Source organism: Stigmatopora nigra, chromosome 12 (assembly GCF_051989575.1).
Source record: "Stigmatopora nigra isolate UIUO_SnigA chromosome 12, RoL_Snig_1.1, whole genome shotgun sequence".
NCBI classification, from domain to species: Eukaryota; Metazoa; Chordata; class Actinopteri; order Syngnathiformes; family Syngnathidae; genus Stigmatopora; species Stigmatopora nigra.
In genome coordinates, this window is record NC_135519.1 from 839,616 (window position 1) to 859,615 (window position 20,000).

The following is a 20,000-nucleotide window of genomic DNA, read 5'->3' on the forward strand; positions in this document are numbered from 1 at the left end:
AAAGAATTTATTTGCAAATCATGGTGGAAATTAAGTATTTGGTCAATACCAAAAGTACATCTCAATACTTTATGTACCCTTGTTGGCAATAACAGAGGCCAAACATTTTTGCCGTGTGCGCGTACATGCGTGTGTGTGTGTGTGAGCGTATGTGCATGCACGTGTGTGTGTGAGCGTATGTGCGTGCACGTGTGTGTGTGTGTGTGTGTGTGTGTGTTTGTTGAGATAAATGATGGCAAAGCTGACAAAGTTAGCAGGTCTGGCACTCATTTGTCATCCAACTTGTTCTGGGCGTGACAGTCACTTTGTACTTGGCTGGTTGAAGAACAACACCAAACTTGCCCTCCAGGAGAGGTGGAGGTTGACCAGGTGGAGATGACAATGTGAAGCGCTGCAGAATCCAGGAAAGGAAGAGAAAAAGTTCCATCTTGGCTAAGGCCTCACCAAGACACACTCTGACCCCGGCACCAAATGGCATGTAACTGAATGATGGGTTGATCAGACCTGTGCCTTCACTATTCAAAAATCGACCTGTCAAAACAAAAAGACAAATTACCAAGAGAAATATGGACTTGTGGAAGACTGGCCGGGATAAGTACGGTACGTGTTAGTTTGCACTATTTTCCAAGGAAAAGCAAAAATGTTCTAACAGTAGTACCACGTGAACAGTAGTGCCGTACTTGAAGACTTCAGTTTTCTGAAAAGACGACATCCAATGCACCTTATATTTTGATCGATATTGATTAATCATTGTATGAAATTTCCTTTAGCACATCTCCATTAAGTCGATGTATTATACTCCCTATTACTACTACAGTTTCATCAACTGCAGTACTCGAACGTTTGGTCGCCGGACATTTTGTCCCCGTTGGTCGCCGGTCTTTTGGTCGCCAGTTAAATGTTGACAGAGAGTTTACTGTTGAAAACCGCTCTTAAAAATATATTCATGAAAGAGAGTTTAATATCCAAGTACTGTTGAAACCAGCTCTCAATATTATATTCATGAGTTTAATAACTAAATATCTAATATCTATATATATTTAACACATCTAAACGGTCACGTGCGTGCGACCAAGCCGGCGAAAACTTTCCACACTGATACAAGTTTCATAAACAATAGCCATTATATCCATTTCCTCCAATGTTAAAATCAATTGAATGCTGATTGAGTTTATATATTTGTTCAAATTCCTGCGGACGAGCAACACAATGACAACCATCGATGCAAACCCAGATGAATTTGCGAACAAATTACAGTACCTCTAAGCAATTGCATACAATTTGTAAGTTTGTATGTGTAATTTTTGTACAGAATTTGTAAAAGTTTGTATATGTAATTTTTGTTAAGTTTTACTGCTTCAATAAAAACACCATCTGTGAATTTGCTTTGTCTTGTTTTTAATTAATCAATTTTACTTATTGCCTTTTATTTTAATGTCAAATTTCCAGGGTAAAAGTATACTAAGCATTTTATATGCTGATAAAAATGACCATCTAAAGTATTTCAACATTGCAAGTTCTCCCAGAGAGAATGAAGGTTCATTGGACGCCTATGACAGTCAATGGCAGCAGCCGGTGTGTTAAGGAGTGCTCTTATTGATATTTTTATATTAGATATTTAGATATTAAACTCATGAATATAATTTTGAGAGATGGTTTCAACAGTACTTAGATATTAAACTCACTCATGAATATAATTTTGAGAGCTGGTTTCAAACGTAATCAGATATTAAACAGTACTTGGATATTAAACTGTCTCCCATGAATCAACAGTAGATATTTAGATATTAAACTTTCTCATGAAAATATCTTTGAGAGCTGTTTTCAACAGTAAACTCTCACCATTTGAATGGCGACCAAAAGACCGGCGACCAACGGGGACCAAAAGACCAGCGACCAAACGTCCGGACGGCCAAACGTCTGGTGTGCAAAAGACCGCACGACCAAACGTCCGGGCGACCAAACGTCCGGGCGACCAAACGTTCGGCGACCAAACGTCCAGGGACCAAATGTCCGGCGACCAAACGTCCGGCGACCAAACGTCCGGCGACCAAACGTCCGGCGACCAAACGTCCGGCGACCAAACGTCCGGCGACCAAACGTCCGGCGACCAAACGTCCGGCGACCAAACATTCGGTCATGCAAGGGGTAACAACTCAGGTACTCAAGGGCCCCTATTGAGTCTGTTTTTCATATATCCCTCCTCTACCGTAATGAATCAAATGATCAACACATTAGTAAGCTTGCCAGAGGATTGATAATAATTCTGATTTTTTGATTCAGGTTTGTTGGTGGAGGGAAACTTGGATAACAGACTGGATAAGGCCTGGACTGAAGTTGAACACCCCTGATTCAGTGGATGTATATCACAATCCCCTACCACCACCACCACCACCACCACCACCACCACCTCTACTACTACTGCGTGTTATGATCTGGTGTGCCTTAAATATGAAACACATTTTAAGATTGACTATTCATTGAAGGTGTGCCTTACTGTGCGGGAAATGCAGTAATTTCTATGATTTTACATGAAGAATTGTGAATATAGGCGGCATCCTAAGTCACTGGTTCATACCCTTTTCCCATATAGATTTACTGCTCCCAAAAATAAAGAGAACACTTCAGCAGTTATTTGTTCACTAGTTATTTGTATACTATATGCTATCTCTAAATGGTATGTATCTGGTATATATACTGTGTATATGGTATATATAGATCAGTGGTTCTTAACCTTGTTGGAGCTACCGAACCCCACTTGTTTCATATGCGCATCCAATGAACCCTACCTTAGTATGAAATAAAATATGATTTTTTTTCTAAAATTCAAGATAAATACATTCCTCGCATCACTGATTGGCAGAGCAATGTTACGTGATCATCTGCATCCAGTGATAGTCAAACGGGGCATGTTACTGTGAATAGACATACATGATGAGTCGATGTTTCTTGATTTCTGTGGTAGAGGCTCCACCGAACCCAGGTTAAGAACCACTTATATAGATATATATGCGCGTGTATACACACAAAACTAACTTGTCCGTTGTTGTGACCAATAGTAAGAATATTTTCCAATGATGTACAAGTCTTCCAGTGGAGAAGGAGCAGTACACTGAACTTGCAAATGCTATGATTTTTTTTCATACTTTGTATTATCTTTTCACCTATTATTCGTTCTTTTGTCAATTCATTCATCTTGTGTGCCACGCATTCTTGAAAGGGTTGCGGGGTTTGCTGGATCCTATCCCATCTGACTTCAAGCGAAAGGCAGACTACACCCCAGTCAGTCATAGACAGACTACAATTCGCACACACATTCATACAGCCACCAGAGGTAATCAAGCCCACGCTGTGAGTGAACCACTACAACACCAACAGGTGACTCATTTTACCCATATCAAATAAAATTCAATGTCATTATGTCTCAACATTAGTGCCATTTTGATTTAAGCTGAAATTTGATTAGATATTTTTGAAGGATGTAAGGTTCAAACATCAGCAGGTGGGTGTCCTTTCAGCTCTGTTATTTCATTTTTAAATATACTGCCTCGGCATGACTGTTTAGCAACATCTTACAATTCACATCAAATCACGTGGACAATCAGTGCATATCAAATCATTGTTATGATGGAAGTTGTTTCTCACCAGGGTCAAAAAGCTCTGGGTCTTTCCATTCTTTCTCATCGTGGTGGAGAGACCAAAGATTGACAATGACTCTGGTACCTTTTCGCACTTTGAAATTTCCAATGCTAAAAAAGAATACAAAATACACACACATAGTTGCAAAGTTTTGTTGAAATACACACTAAAATTTAAAGATGATACAATGTTGGATGTCATTTCATTCGAATTTCAACCAATTCAGGGTATTTCCCACTTACTGGTTAGAATAGGCTCGAGAACCCCAGCAACCCTTGAGGATAAGCGACTTGGAAAATGAGTGAAAGCAAGACATTATATTTACAAAATACCTTTTCCAAACTATTTTGTTTTGTTATGATTTATGGTTTTGTTTGCTTGTCTCAACAAACAGATTCATTCATGTGTGGTTGACTAGATCAGATTGAAATATTTATTAACTCATTCATTGTCCAAACTACATATCTGCTTAAGAGTAGTGGGAGGTGGGGTGGCTATCCAAGCCAACTACGGGCAGTACTCGGGTGACACCTTGAACTGGTTGCCAGCCAATCACAGAGAACAATGAGACGACAACCATTCACGCTCACACTCATAACTCGGGAAATTTAGACAGTTGAACCATGAATATTTTGGGAATGTGGAAGGAAAAACTAAAGTTCCCAGAGAAAACCCACAAAGGGACAGGAAGACATGCAAACTCCACACAATCAGGTCAGAAACCACTGGGGATTAAACCCTTGATCCCTTGTACCCTCTTCTCCACGTGTAGAATATGTATTCATTAAATTTCTGTATTGCTTATCCTGACATGATCGCATGGAATGGTGGAGCCTGTACCAGCCAATTACGGGTAGCAGGCGCGAGACACCCAGAATTTGTGATCAGCCTGCCGACATTATTGCAGAGGTTGTAGGTGTGGCTAGTCAGTCTGTCAGTGCTCAGACCAATCGCCAGTGAAGACTTACATTGTATCAAAGTGTTTTTTATGTTGTTTCATGAAATTATATAATAAAACTTTAATCAATTTTACAAAAATTAATGCATTAAATAATTTTTACATGTCATGTTTAAATGAGATGAGATTTAAACATGACATGGAAAATTATTTACTGCATTAATTTTAATTAAGTTGGATGAATGACAGAAAAAATAACTGATTGTACCTTGTGTCCTGTAGAGCCACATGTGGGATAAGAAGAGGAGAAACTGGGCGTATTCGCAACACCTCTCTGATGGTTGCTTCTAAATACGGCAGATTGCCTCGGTCACGGAGGAGGGGCCGTTGCTCCCTCCCTAATTTGCTGTCCATCTCTTCCTGAATATGTTTCTGTACCTGAAAACATAAACAGTGGGCATCTATAAGTAAAAATGTTAATCAAAATCTGAAACTTAATTAACAAACAAAATCTGTAAAATTCATTTATGACAAGTTACGTTTTCGGTTCCGAAGCGAGGTGGGACCCATAAGTGCAGGAATTGGATGACAAACAGAATGCTGATGCACAAAACTAAATGCTTTGATCAAAAGTAACAAAAAAGCCATACAAACGTATAACGTTGTAAAATTAACAAATAAACACAGGTGAGTGACAAGCTGGACGTCATGGGTGTTCACGCCGATGGCGATGGCCTCCCGCTGACTAACTGGGAGAAGCCAACTGAGCTATCCCACACCTGAACCAAAGTAATTCTGCTGGGTTCAATATTGGTGGGATTATTCTGTCATGTCATGTCTTTGGTTGCGAAGCGAAGTGAGACCCAGAAGTGCCGGAAATGGACGACAAGCAGAATGCTGGTGCAAAAAACTAAAGGATTTAATCAAAAGTAACAGCAAAGCCATACAATCTTGAGACATAGTGAAATTAAAAAAGAAACAAACCTAACAAGGCTGATGCATATGCACAGCGACAAAAGGACGATATGACCGAGTCAACACAATAATCCCACAACCAGACATACCAGAACACAGTGTTTAAATACACACACAAGGGCTGATTACGAATCACACACATCCGGCCACATAATGAAAGGGGAGCCCAGAGTGACACAAGAGGCGAAAAGCACACAATCACCCGGACAGCACACATCCAATCAAAATCCAACTTTAAAGGACGGAGCGAATATTTTATTAATATGATGTGACCCGGACGTGGGCAAACTACGGCCCACCGACCTTGTCCAAATTATAGTAAAAATGATCTTATTCATTTCCCTTTCCCCTGCAATATGATCGTTTCCCCCGATAGATGGCGTACTAGTCTCGACCTTTGTTGGAGTGTAACTTTCCAGCTGCCATTTCGTTGAATAATAATATTTTCTTGATGTTGAAAGTAGATTTGAAAATACATTTTCACATTCAATTGTGTCTTTATTCTTGCATTTCAATCCCCGGGTTTGATGAATTACATTGCGTGTACAAATGCTCCTGGCCCGGCCCCTCTGTCAAATTTGAGTATCCATTCTGGCCTGCAAGTCAAAAAGTTTGCCCACCTCTGTTGTAACCTGACAATTGATTCAAACCTTCCATTATATTTAACTCAAAGTTAAAACTTATTTTCACAAACATTACCTCAGGATTATGGATGAGATAAATGATGGCCCATTTGAGGACAGTCATGGTGGTTTCAACTCCAGCACCGAAGATATCACCCACAGTCATAAGAATGTGATCGTCACTAAGGCCCAAGGTATTTGAACTACTCTCTGTTGTGTTGTTGTTCTCAGCATATCGTTTGGCTCTGAGTAGAGCATCTATCAGGTCTTTCTGCAAATTGTCACTGTATTTTGCCTGCGAGTCACATCATGTCAAAACAAAAAAACAGCAGAATATTATCAATGTTATTGTATATATATGTATGTATGTATATATATATATGTATGTATGTATATATATATATGTATATATATATATATATATATATATATATATATATATATATATATATATATATATATATATATATATATATATATATATATATATATATATATATATATATATATATATATATATATATATATATATATACATATATACATATATACATATATACATATATACATATATACATATATATACATATATATACATATATATACATATATACGTATACGTATACATACATACATACATACATATACTTACACATACATACATACATACATACATATACTTACACATACATACATACATACATACATACATATACTTACACATACATACATACATACATACATATACTTACACATACATACATATATACATATGTACATATATATTTCTTATTCTTTGTACGGAACGACATGGTAAGACATTTCACATACCTTGTGTTCTTCATATTTCTTATGTAGAAGTTTGTCTCGCATTGATATACATTGTTTTAGGAGGCGCAGGTCTGCATTAGGGAAAACCTGCGAAATGAAATTATTGTTGTATTTAATTATTTGACGGCACTGGTTATCTTCTCTGTCTGTCTGTCTCTCTCTCTCTCTCTCTCTCTCTCTCTCTCTCTCTCTCTCTCTCTCTCTCTCTCTCTCTCTCTCTATATATATATATATATATATATATATATATATATATATATATATATATATATATATATATATATATATATATATATATATATATATATATATATATATATATATATATATATATATATATATATATATATATATATATATATATATATATATATATATATATATATATATATATATATATATATATATATATATATATATATATATATATATATATATATATATATATATATATATATAGATATATAGATATATAGATATATAGATATATAGATATATAGATATAGAGATATAGAGATATAGAGATATAGAGATATAGAGATATAGAGATATAGAGATATAGATATATAGAGATATAGAGATATAGAGATATAGAGATATAGAGATATAGATATATAGATATATAGATATATAGATATATAGGTATAGGTATATATATATATATATATATATATATAGATATAGATAGATAAAGACCGTCAGGGCCTGCAAGGCCTTCTCTGCTTGCCTAAAAAATGTCAAACTGATGTTATTTATGTTTTTTTCCATGAATACTAATATTGAATTAATAATTACCAATTGTCTGTCAGCTTCCTTTCATTGCTTTTCCCCTGGTTGCGCTGCTGCCAGATGTGTGTTTTCATATTTAAGCATCTAAGCAATTACATTTCAGCTATTTGTTGCCAGGGTCAGAAAAAAACTGTTTAGCAGGCTCTGCTGCATAAAACAAGTGACGGTAAAACTGTTGCTTTAACCTGAATTAATCAGAATTTGGTTTGGCGACTGCAAGGCCTACTCGCAGGCGTAGGGATACGTAATTGCCTTCTCGCAGGCGTAGGGATACGTAATCGTTTTCACCAACTATGATTGGCTAGTGATAGAGTGGACCAGATAGAGCTACTGAACTGTGTCTGGAGCAAGCTGCAGGAACAAATATATTGTTATGTTGATTTAATAGCAGTTTTGTCAACCCGCAATGGCTGAAGGAGGAGAAGAAATGGATTTCTACCCAGAAAGAAGACGCGAACATTCAGGAAGCATCAACAATATTCATTTCCAAGGACACCAAGCTAGTGGTAATCATTAGGAATTCAGAAATTAGCCAGCATTATGAGGGATTTACGCCGTAGATATGGCCGTGAAACTGGCATGACGAAAGGAAGTCAACACACTGCTCGAGAGGTACTTAGAGAACCCTAGGCCTAAAACCATGTAGTGTGGTACTAATAATAGCGGTGATCCTACTTTTCGTTTTTTCGATTATTGTGCTCATGTCTGGTCTCCATTATTCACAATATTCAAGGCATTACTTTATATATTTTTTAAATCCAACAATTGTTCTAATTCCATCTTTAGAGCAAAAAGCTTCCTCACTTCTAATTTTAGAGATGGAGTCCCTCTATGTAGCTGTTGGTGGTTTTCAATGGTGGCAAGTTGTTGTCACCGAGCGTGGCTTTGCGGAACACCAAGACAACTTGCTTAGCTATGTGTGCATTTATATTTTCTGACCTGTAACCACGGGAAAATATCCACCAGGCTGTCTTTGGCAACAGTGTCCACAATGCCTTGGCTGTAAATGAGCATGGCCTCAAACTCAGGATCTCCTATGGAGTATGTGGAGTTGAAACAGAGTGAACAGATGACGTTGGTGACCACACACATCAGTTCAGGAGAAAAGTCCACAGACTGGTCAGAAGCAGCTTTCTCGTGCATCATGGAGCAAAGAGTGTTGGCCTGTGTGCAGACTGAATAGAAGAAACAAGCATTATAACTATCCTTAGTGTATTTTGCATGTGCTTTAATCTGACACTAAAACTTAAATTACACGCAGGTATCTAGCTATGACTATAACTAGTTGAAAGGATAAAAAGAAAGTATCTGATGGATTTTATTGCATTTTGTACAATCAAAACACTGCCACAAAACAGTCATGACAAATGCATTAACAATTGTAAATATGCACACATCCAGTTATCCAGATAGACTGGTTTAATTTGGTGTTATCATTCGTCATATTGTATATTTAAAAGATCAATTCCAAAATTTATTTTTTCTAAATTCAAGGTGATATATTTCATCTTCGTGATATTTTTGGTACATTACTGGATTATTTTTTAACTTTAGAAACTATGTACATATTTTCAATTTCACAGGTAACTCAAATGTAATAAAAAATGCTGAAAGGGAACTTCAATTTTTTTTTTTTTACCAAAGTTTAGATACTGTATTCCCAAAACACTACTCACTGATCTTTTCAATTAAGGCAGACCCATGTCCAAACATGTGGAGAGCTCCATGGACGATTTTTCTGTGGAATTTCCATGTTGCACTGTAGTCTCCAAAAGCAATATCTTTCCCATCCCGTGTTAGCAGATCTGTGGTCACCTTTAATCCACAGTGAGAATGCCAGATAATACATGTTTAGAGGTGAAAGCCTACTCACTCAATCTGCTCTTCCATCATAATGTAAAAGGCAAAGGTGTACCCACGGTTCTTGGTCTTCCTGCAAATATCTTGCCCTTTTTCAGCAGTACCTCTTTGGCATGTGAATACTGGTTGACAATAATGAATCTCTGGGATCCCATCATCAATGAATATGTCTGACCATATTTCTCCTGTAGTTTCTTGAAAAGCAAATGAGGCGGATGTTCACTTATTAGACTCAGCAGACTGCCGATGAAAGGGAGTGATGGAAGACTTGGGAGCTCCTCTAAGCCATGCATTGAGTTTCTTAATCTTGAAATTAAAGTTAAAATGATCAAGCCTATAAAAAAAAATACATAAAGACACAGAAACCAATTCATTTTATGTGCCTGAGATAACTAGTATAAAAGTGGTTTAGGTGGAGAGAGGCGATGAGCTGCAACAGAACACATTTTTAAGCAGCTCCTTCAATGTCATATCCTTGAAACGGTGCCACTTTAAACAAAATACACCAACACTGGAAGCATGGAATAGTACATTCAAATATGTGTACTTCATGATGAAAAGGATCTGTTAATGTATGTATTATTGTGTATTATTCCAAATGAAACAAAATATCTAATAATGATATGCAATACAGATATACTGTTACAGCGTCGATAAATCCTGATATTTTCTTTGTGCTTTTAAGGGTTATTATCGTGAGACTTCCAAAACCATGATGCGTATGTGTGTAATTGATGAATGTAAAACTGTGTGTGTTTGCGTGTGTGCGTGCCCACGTGTGTGTGCGTATAGTAATCCCTTGTTTATGGTTGTAAATGTAGACTAGACATGGCCACGATAAATGAAAAACCAAAAAGACAAAGGTATGGTCACCCTATTTAATTTTTTTTTTTTTACTTCAGTGCTGAGTTCTAGTAGCAAACAGAGTTCAGGGGAGTGGTTTCCGCTTGCCAGTTTCAGCATGGATTTTCACATTTTTATGAACTTATGAAATTTTTTTTTATTTATTTAACAAAAAAAAAATGTCCCCAAGAAAAAAAACGCGATGTAGTGAAGCTGCAATAGTTGAAGCCGCAATAATCGAGGGATTACTGTAGTGGCACTTCAACACTCTCTAGTTACAATTTGGTAATAAACCCCATAGTATGAACAAACAAAACGTGAGTGTACAAAACACCTGTGGCATGTTAAAGCAGTTTCAGCATTAACATGTAATGTAATAGTCTGTGTTAAAGCGGTTTCAGCATTAACATGTCATGTAATATTCTGTGTTAAAGCGGTTTCAGCATTAACATGTAATGTAATATTCTGAATTAAAGCCAGAAAAATAATAAAAGGTTAACACAGTAGGAATCTGTGTACACTTGAAAAAATGGAAACCGGCTAAATCCTTACAATTAAGGGTAAATGGAACTTTTTTGTCATTATCTGCCTCAGGTCCGTAGTCAGAGAGAACCCAGGAGGCGAGAAGCAGGCAGGAAAAAAAGGCAAAGGATGTGCTAGTACAAAATTTATGACATTTAATGACAAAAATAACCATACAAAAATAAAATGGGGACAAAATGGCAACTAAACTGTGAGGAACGCACACCGACAAAGAGGCAAAAACATGACTTACGTGAAGGGGACCAAACGGAACACTGGGTACACACCAGACATGTCAGACATGGGTTTAAATACAAACATAATGGCCCACACAAGGAAAAACACGCACACATCCATCAAGAACCCCAACACAATATGACACTTACCGTGACCGGACATTTGGTCGCTGGTCTTTTGGTCACCAGTCTTTTGGTCGCCGCTCTTTTGGTCCCCGTTGGTCACCGTCAGGGTTATGGTTAGGGTTAGAGTTCAATATCTAAGTACATTTGACAACCATAACCCTAACGGCGACCAAAGGACCAGCGACCAATCATCCTAGAGCCCACTTTTACACAAGGATGTTTAATTTCAGATGTTCCCTCTTTTTCAAAACACTGTTTTCTCCGATGCATTTTTTGCTGATGTTGTATCATTTCTTATCTCTTTCATCTCTTTCATCTGCATTACACATACGTTACATGCTTGCTCACGTGTGTTAAAAAAGAGGCGATAGGAGCAAAACTAAGCTTGATTTTTTTTAAATTGATGAAATGTCTCATATCATCTCATTTTCTGAACTGCTGTATCCTCATTAGGGTCACGGGGTTCTGGAGCCTAACCCAGCTGACTATGGGCCAGAGGTGGTGGACACCCTGAATCAGTAGCCAGCCGATCGCAGGGCACAAGGAGACGGACAACCATGCTCATTCACACCTATACCGAGTGGCAATTTAGAGTGTCCAATCAGCCTTTCATGTATGTTTTTGAAATACTTTTTTAAACTTGATACAGTGGTACCTTGAGTTACAAGCTTAATGCGTTCTGGGACTGAGCTTGTATGTCAATTTACTCATATCTCAATTAATACAAATTAGTTTCCACCCTCTGAAAAAAAAACACAAAACAGAATTTGGAATTTATTTGTTCTAATTTGTCATCTATTAACATAGTGACAAATTACTAGTTGCGCCGAGAAAGACAGTACTCATGCTGTTCTCATAAGCAGCCTCTCGCGCCGGCCACTTGACTGTATGCTTGTATATCAAAATGTGTCTCATATCTCAAGGTAAATATTTGCTCAGATATTTACTCCTATCTCAAATCGCTCGTACGCCGGGGCACTCGTATGTCAAGGTATTACTGTAGTTGGGACTTTGCTAAGCCTCAACACACAGTCCTTTTCTTTTGTTGATTGGCTGGCCACCACAGTTTGAGGGTGTCCCTCCCAGATAGCTGACGTTGGCTCCAGCATCCATTAGTCTAAAGAAAATATATATACAATTTTATTACTTACAGATCTTTGTGAGTCATGATTGTTTCTTTTTGAATGTTCTTTGACAACATTCTATCATTTAATGTGTGAAAATCCACAATAAGGGGCTTTTAAATCTGGGCTGAAACCACTATTGCCTACTATGGCACATTTCTACGTTCCCTTACTGTATGTTTTTTGTGTGACTTGTGCTTTGCATCGAATTATGTTTTTTTTAATTCGTATTTTATTGTCCAAACCTCCTACCCATAATTATTAGAAATAGGCTCCAGCAGTCCAACCAACGTTCCCTCTAAACTGCCACGTGGGCAATTGCGCACTACTCCCATGTTCTCCGCGCACAGACAACATATGTTGCCCACAAAATAAAATCTAACCTGAATTGCAAAAAAAATAAACACATCACAATTTTTGTGCCATTTTGCAATGCAACTCAGAGAATGGCAGCCTCTCTGGCGTATTCTTGTAACATGGGTTATGGCAGGTGTGATACTGGTGTGTGCCCATAGCAAGCAATTATGCTGTTTTTCACATTGGTCCTCAGTGTGCTCAGGGAGTTTGCCTGTATGCCCAGACACATGAAAAATTAGAAGGAACATTGCCCACGACCCTAAGGTTAGGATACGCCGTACGGATGATGAATGAGTGAAATCTAATTGTTTGACCGGAGGTCGTTGATAGGCAGGATTCCATAAGTGTCTGCACCCCATCTGCGCGTCGTAAAATTCATGATTGGCTGGTCACTAGATGACGTCACTAGATAACGAATGTCGCGAGATTGTCCGCACCCCATGCTGCGTCACTACGGTATCGCATCAACAATCAACAGAACTCTTACATTGCTAGGATTCTGTAAGTGTCTGCGCCCCGTCTGCATCGTAAAATTCACGAACGGTTCTTTCAATTGGTCCATTTCAGTTGTTAATGGTTCTTTTTAGGAATTTGGAATCTTACTCGATCACGGGAGTACAAAAATATATTTTTAGTATTGCAGATTTACAAAAAATAGTTACAAAAATGTTTGTCAACGTAATGTCTACGCAATTTTCCCACAAAAAAAAAGCATACGGTGAAAATTGTCACAAAAATAAAATAAAAAACTGATCGACCGCCTCCGGTCGATTATGCTTACTATGTTACCTTTATTTTTGTTTTCAACTGTGTACTATTTCAACAAGAGTGGCCCGGTGGCGTGAATGGTTACCACGTCGGCCTCACAGCTCTGGGGTCCTGGGTTCAAATCACGGTCACATTCCAAAAACATGCATGGTAGGCTGATTGGACACTAAGTTGCCCCTAAGTATGGATGTAAGTGTGCATGGTTGTCTGTCTCCTTGTGCCCTTCGATCGACTGGACAGATTCAGGGTGTCCCTGCCTCTGGCCCGGAGACAGCTGGGATTGGCTCCAGCCCCCTTGTGATCCTAATGAGGATAAAGCAGTTCAGAAAATGAGAGACCATTTCATCTTTAATTCATGCATCTAACATCTCGCCCAACCTTGAAAGGGTTACGGGGGTTGCGGGGCAACAGGCAGACTACACCGTAGACAGGTCACCAGTCAGTCATAGGGCACACAGAGACAGACGACCACTCACACTGCTACCAATAGGGAATTGAACCCAGACTTCCCACATCAAGGTCAGGCAGAAGAACCACTGCACTATCAGGTGGGGACTGTGTTTCCAGATTTTCAAGTACTTTTAATTACTTTTTATTTTATTTTCCTAATTTATTGTTTTTAATCGTGTCTTCCTGAGTTTAGTTTAGTGTGATGTAAAGCCCACTAAGATTTTTGTAAATTGTGTGATGCCAATATTCTGCCTATAAACCTTGTAAGGATAAGCGGCTTAAAAGATAAAATATATTGCCTTTTTTAATGTCAAAACACGTTACATACTCGGCTGGCAACATGAGAATAAGAATGGCATCGGTGGGGAGAAATGGAATACGTAAAAGAATAAGTAACTAAATCTCTAAAAGGCGTGACGTCAGCGCTTTCTTGCCAAAACCCGCACATTTTTCCCCGACTGTCCTCATAGTTCCTATACAGCAAAACAAAGATGGCGTCCACCGAAACTCAACCTCGGTTTGGTCAATCCGTGAAAGGCTTATTATCGGATAAAGTGGGCTCTTGCAGCGTAGATGTAATTGCGCTGGCGCGCCAGGTACTTAAAGTTTCCCGCAGCCAAGAGGTTAGTCGATGTGTTTGTTTTTGCGCTTCCTATACAATCAATTTCAGATTGAATTATAGCTACGTTAACATTATTAAATTGATTTGAATTATTACAGGGCTTTTTGCACAAAAAAATCCGCGTATATCAAAAGCAGTTCTTTCCAATGCCTTGTTTACAACATTTGCGAAACGGACCTTTGCAAAACTTCGTCTCGCCTATCGAAAAGCAATTTAGTTAATGGATTTTAAGATGTATGTGTGCACTCATATTTCTATATTAAAGAGTAGTTCGTTTTTCTTCCGCTTCCGAATGAGTTACTTGCACCGAATTATCAGGTGATGACAGACTATGCGTATGGTATTGGAGTAATAGTACATTTCCAGTTTTTAAAACGTCACAGTTTCGTCAAAAGCTACATTCCCGATTCGGATTCGCTTTTAGACGAGCCACAGTTCGTAGGATACTATTGTTTTAGATGGTAAAACAAACGCCTAAAATATATTTTCACAACTTCCTGGTTTGCCACTTCCGTTGTATAAAGTGACTTCCGGTTGCACATTCTTAATGCTCATTTCATCAATTCGAATACTAAAATTAAAACCAGTCAGCCATACATCAATGAGAATCATTGGGTTTGGAGAGCAGAAATAACTTCAAAAGGAGACGGAAAGAATGTTAAGAGTTGTCTTTCAAACATGTTTAATTTAAACCAATTGTTTGTAAAAATATATTAATTAATTTTCTGTTACGCATATCCTCACAAAGGCCATGGGGGTGGGGGTGCTGGAGCACAATAAGCAAGCAACAAATATAATTTCAATGTTTCTTTTTCTTCATTTTTTTAGTGGGGTTAGGGTTAGGATTTTAAAAATTATCCAGATCACGCAATATTTTGTGATGTCCCTCAAGCTTCTAGGCCAAGCAGCCAGAAACTTGGTCATTCAGGAGGATGCCATCCTGCACTCCGAGGATGTAAGTATTAAAACATTAGGGTTTTGTGTTAACAGTGGTTATTATAGTATATTTTTCCTTATAATAGTGCATTTATGAGACTATCAAAAGTGGTTATTATAGTATATGAGCACATTTATGAGTATCAAAAGTAGTTATTATAGTACATTTATGCTTTTATTAACACATTTATGAGACTATCAAATGCAAAAATAAAGCCATTAAAATTCCAGAAAGGAAATTCCCCAATAAATATCAAGTACAAAGAAACAACAACACAATAATACGTGATAAAATTCAATTACTTCATATTGTCTAATAAGATACACTCTAATGCAAATTTTAATAACAAATTGTTGTATACCAGCAAAGATAAAGCAGAGGACACTTTAAGAAATTAGGGAAAAATTGTGATGGATTCTACTAAATCCCTACCGCAAGGACACAACGGCAATCTGAACAGCAAAACAAAAAGATTAGCTATAGCATAACATAATTTTTAGTTGTTTGAATGCTTTGACTTATATTATCGCGAATACACATTGTTCTTCCTGGGCCTGCATGGGTTTCCTCCAGGTATACTAGTTTCCTTCCACATTCCAAAAATATGCATGGTAGGCTGATTGGACACTCTAAATTACTCCTAAGTTTGGGTGTAAGTCTGCATGGTTGTCCGTCTCTTTATGCCCAGCGATTGGCTGGACACCGATTCAGGGCATCACCGACTGTGGCCCGGAGACAGCTGGGATGGGCTCCAGCACCCCCGCCACCCTGGTGAGAATGAAGCAGTTCAGAAAATGACATGAGATTAGACATTTCATCAGTAAAACAACATCAAGCTCAGTTTTGCTCCCATTGCCCCTTTTTTAAAACAGGTGAGCAAGCATCTAACGTATGTGTAATGCAAGCATGACCATTGCAGCGCGTTCTTTGACCCCAAGCACATTTTCCATGGGCAAACAACAGAAATTGCACCTGCTACCAAGACGGCGCCCTCTAGGTGTGAAGATAGTGTTCTTTGCCTTTTGTGTAACTTGTCTGTAATTACCCATTTAGTTCACCTGTTGTTTCCTGGCCCTTGTGTCTTTCTCTATTCATTGCATCTCGTGTCACCCACTTGTTTCTCATTGTCTTGTTAACCCCTGTCTGTGTATTTAAACTCTCTTCTCATAATCTGCCCATGATACGATCTTCTGCATTTGTAGTGTTCATGCCCGGTTCTCTTTTTGCTCCCCAGGCTCTCATGGTGCCCCTGTATGTTTTGCTCCTTATTGTTACTTTAGTTTTTGTGTTAATGTTTGTTTTCAGTGAACATTTTAAAGTTATTAAAAGAATACAGAGGCAACCCTAGCCCTTTGTCTGTTCTCTGCGCTAAGGTCCTTCCTAGCTCCCTAGTTCCTACTCCACTTTGCTCATGCTCCTATAACCTGCAAGCCCCCGTAACCTTAACAATTAGGACTTGTGTTCTGAATGTGGGAGAAAAGACAAAAATACGTATGAATATATATGAATTCAAGGGTGCTTTTTGATCCAATTCCTTATTAATCAGTTATCATTGGGTCAGTGTGGAAAACACATGATTTTGTTTGAGATATTAGATTTAAGGAATTAATATTTTTTAATCTACTACCCATTACCATTTATCACTGTTTTTCAGAGTCTCCGGAAAATGTCCATCATCACTACTCATTTACAATATCAGTAGGTAATTTTCTATCTATCATAAATCAAAATGATCATGAATTCCTATTAAAACCTTTCATGTGAAACAGCGTTTTCCATACACTTTCACTTTTTCTTTTAATTTAGGCAGGAAGCTATCCAGAAGAAGTGAGTCAAAACACAAGCCTTTTGTAAAAAGCGATTGAGGGTGCAAATCACTGTCTCACCTGTGAGCCATAACATCACCTGAAATTTCCTCTTCTTTCCTTAAGTGTGGAGCATTCCAAAAACCTGCAGGATCAGTTGACATATCTGCTCAAGTGACATTAGATTTTGTGTATGAGAAAATGTTCTTTTTTAGATAAGAGCAGCCAAAACACGATGACTACTTGCAGAATGTGAGTATCTTACATAGAGTTGTTTGGCACACAGATAGTGAAGTGTTGTTCTGTCATTTTGATTTGTTGCTGTTAGCAACATGTCACTTGTTGTGACAGGTCTCATAATAATTATTTTGTGTAAATCATTTTCAGGGTTAAATATTTAAGGAGATAATTCTTGAGATTTTCAAGTGTTTTCATCAAGTGTTATCCATTATTTAACAGTAGTGTTGTCTCATGTTTACATCATGCCTCTGCGCTAATTTGAATATTTTACTTTATTGCAAACTAGGAATGTCCCAATCACATATTTTTGCATGTGACTCCGAGTTGCCTGATTTTGGGAATCTACTTAGATTGAGTCATGAGCTGGTATCCAGGAAATGTATTAACTAAGAGAATGTCCAAATGTCTTTTTCCCATCCAATTTGAATAGAGTTGCCGCAATGTTATAATTCAATAAATGGTTAATTTCAACAAAGGACGAAAACATCTTTTAGCAATTTTAGTTGTGATTTCTTGGACCTTTTACTTTTTACTACAAGGTTTTTTAAGCATCAAAATTAATATGTATATGACAAAATATAATCTATAGCTATACATTTTTTGATTATATTTATGGATGATTTTTTTACTTATTTTTACTCCTTAACTGTCATAATAAGTGATCCTATTTCACCCCCATTGACGGCAAAAGGCGTCCAATCCAATTTGACTGGGTTTGGGGTGTTTATCATCAAAATGGATTGGACGTATTTCACCATCAATGGCATGTAAATGAGTTAAGAAAAAAATGTAAATCAACACATTTAAAAAAAACATTTTGTAATCTCAATTCGATCCTTTGAAAATGGCCTAATCAGGCTCGATTTTCGAATTCAATTCAGATTGTGGAAATGTCCAAAGTTGCTTTATGTGCCGTATACATGTACACATTCATACTATGTAATGTAAAATTACAAAATGCTTATGGAAAATAACAACCATTCTGGATAATAATTGCCTTGAATAATTGTTTTACTTTGTGTGTTTTGTGTTGTCTTTATATTAATGGTAAAAGTATTACTTTTATTAAAGTACAAAATGTGAGAATATGTCTCTTGTTGTAATAATTAATTGTAATTTAGACCCTAGACTGGTTAATTCAAATTTTAGGAAAAATTGAAATTGATGATTTGACTTTTTTGTTTGGTGGATTTTAATCAGTTTGTTGTCTTCAGACAACGGATTTTGCGCTACTCCTGACAAAAGCTGTTTTCTTAGAAGTCATTAAATATGTTATTGAATAGTCCATTGCAATAACATGTTATCCAATGCCCTTCACTGAGTGCATCATGGGCATAGTTCAGATAATGTGCAAAAGGACAAACTTATCAGCAAACTATTGGCCAGCTGCATGGCCTTGATTGTATCCGAGGTTGCTGAGAACGTTACATAATGTTGTCCATGCTGATATGAGCATACAGAATCTATCTGTACAGTTCACAGTACGGCACTGTATAATGCTGTATTTTTAAATGTGTTTTCATACACATATATATATATATATATATATATATATATATATATATATATATATATATATATATATATATATATATATATATATATATATATATATATATATATATATATATATATATATATATATATATATATATATATATATATATATATATCTCTATATCTCTATATCTCTCTATCTCTATATCTCTATATCTCTCTATCTCTATATCTCTATATCTCTATATCTCTCTATCTCTATATCTCTATATCTCTATATCTCTATATCTCTCTATCTCTCTATCTCTCTATCTCTATATCTCTATATCTCTATATCTCTATATCTCTATATCTCTATATCTCTATATCTCTATATCTCTATATCTCTATATCTCTATATCTCTATATCTATATATCTATATCTCTATATCTCTATATCTCTATATCTCTATATCTCTATATCTCTATATCTCTATATCTCTATATCTCTATATCTCTATATCTCTATATCTCTATATCTCTATATCTCTATATCTCTATATCTCTATATCTCTATATCTCTATATCTCTATATCTCTATATCTCTATATCTCTATATCTCTATATCTCTATATCTCTATATCTCTATATCTCTATATCTATATCTCTATATCTCTATATCTCTATATCTCTATATCTCTATATCTCTATATCTCTATATCTCTATATCTCTATATCTCTATATCTCTATATCTCTATATCTCTATATCTCTATATCTCTATATCTCTATATCTCTATATCTCTATATCTCTATATCTCTATATCTCTATATCTCTATATCTCTATCTATCTCTCTATCTCTCTATCTCTCTATCTCT

The 20,000-nt window shown here is 36.7% G+C and overlaps 2 protein-coding genes across 2 annotated transcripts in view; one reads left to right on the top strand and one right to left on the bottom strand.

Annotated features, from left to right (window-relative positions):
• Positions 1–10,052, bottom strand: part of cyp17a1 (cytochrome P450, family 17, subfamily A, polypeptide 1) — a 10,065-nt gene extending 13 nt beyond the window's left edge. The window contains exons 1-8 of the mRNA XM_077730065.1: positions 9,675–10,052; positions 9,432–9,570; positions 8,695–8,930; positions 6,967–7,053; positions 6,212–6,430; positions 4,806–4,975; positions 3,646–3,749; positions 1–531 (exon numbers count right to left, since the gene is read on the bottom strand). The exon at positions 1–531 is cut by the window's left edge and continues 13 nt beyond it. Of these exons, the coding sequence (XP_077586191.1) occupies positions 251–531; positions 3,646–3,749; positions 4,806–4,975; positions 6,212–6,430; positions 6,967–7,053; positions 8,695–8,930; positions 9,432–9,570; positions 9,675–9,989 (1,551 nt within the window). The 5' untranslated portion in view covers positions 9,990–10,052 and the 3' untranslated portion in view covers positions 1–250. The remainder of the gene's footprint in view (positions 532–3,645; positions 3,750–4,805; positions 4,976–6,211; positions 6,431–6,966; positions 7,054–8,694; positions 8,931–9,431; positions 9,571–9,674) is intronic.
• A 4,423-nt stretch (positions 10,053–14,475) lies between these two features.
• On the top strand, positions 14,476–18,733 carry borcs7 (BLOC-1 related complex subunit 7). The gene is made up of 5 exons (XM_077730077.1): positions 14,476–14,664; positions 15,556–15,618; positions 17,255–17,298; positions 17,407–17,427; positions 17,532–18,733. The coding sequence occupies exons 1-5, from the start codon at positions 14,533–14,535 to the stop codon at positions 17,581–17,583; spliced, it is 312 nt and encodes a 103-aa protein (XP_077586203.1). The 5' UTR covers positions 14,476–14,532; the 3' UTR covers positions 17,584–18,733.
• The last annotated feature ends 1,267 nt before the right edge of the window (positions 18,734–20,000 follow it).

Excerpts from the sequence above, each read along its gene's own strand:
- borcs7 (XM_077730077.1), top strand. The coding sequence starts at position 14,533 with ATGGCGTCCACCGAAACTCAACCTCGGTTTGGTCAATCCGTGAAAGGC. Across the intron at positions 14,665-15,555 it reads AAGTTTCCCGCAGCCAAGAG|CTTCTAGGCCAAGCAGCCAG; the intron begins GTTAGTCGATGT and ends ATGTCCCTCAAG. Across the intron at positions 15,619-17,254 it reads CCATCCTGCACTCCGAGGAT|AGTCTCCGGAAAATGTCCAT; the intron begins GTAAGTATTAAA and ends ACTGTTTTTCAG.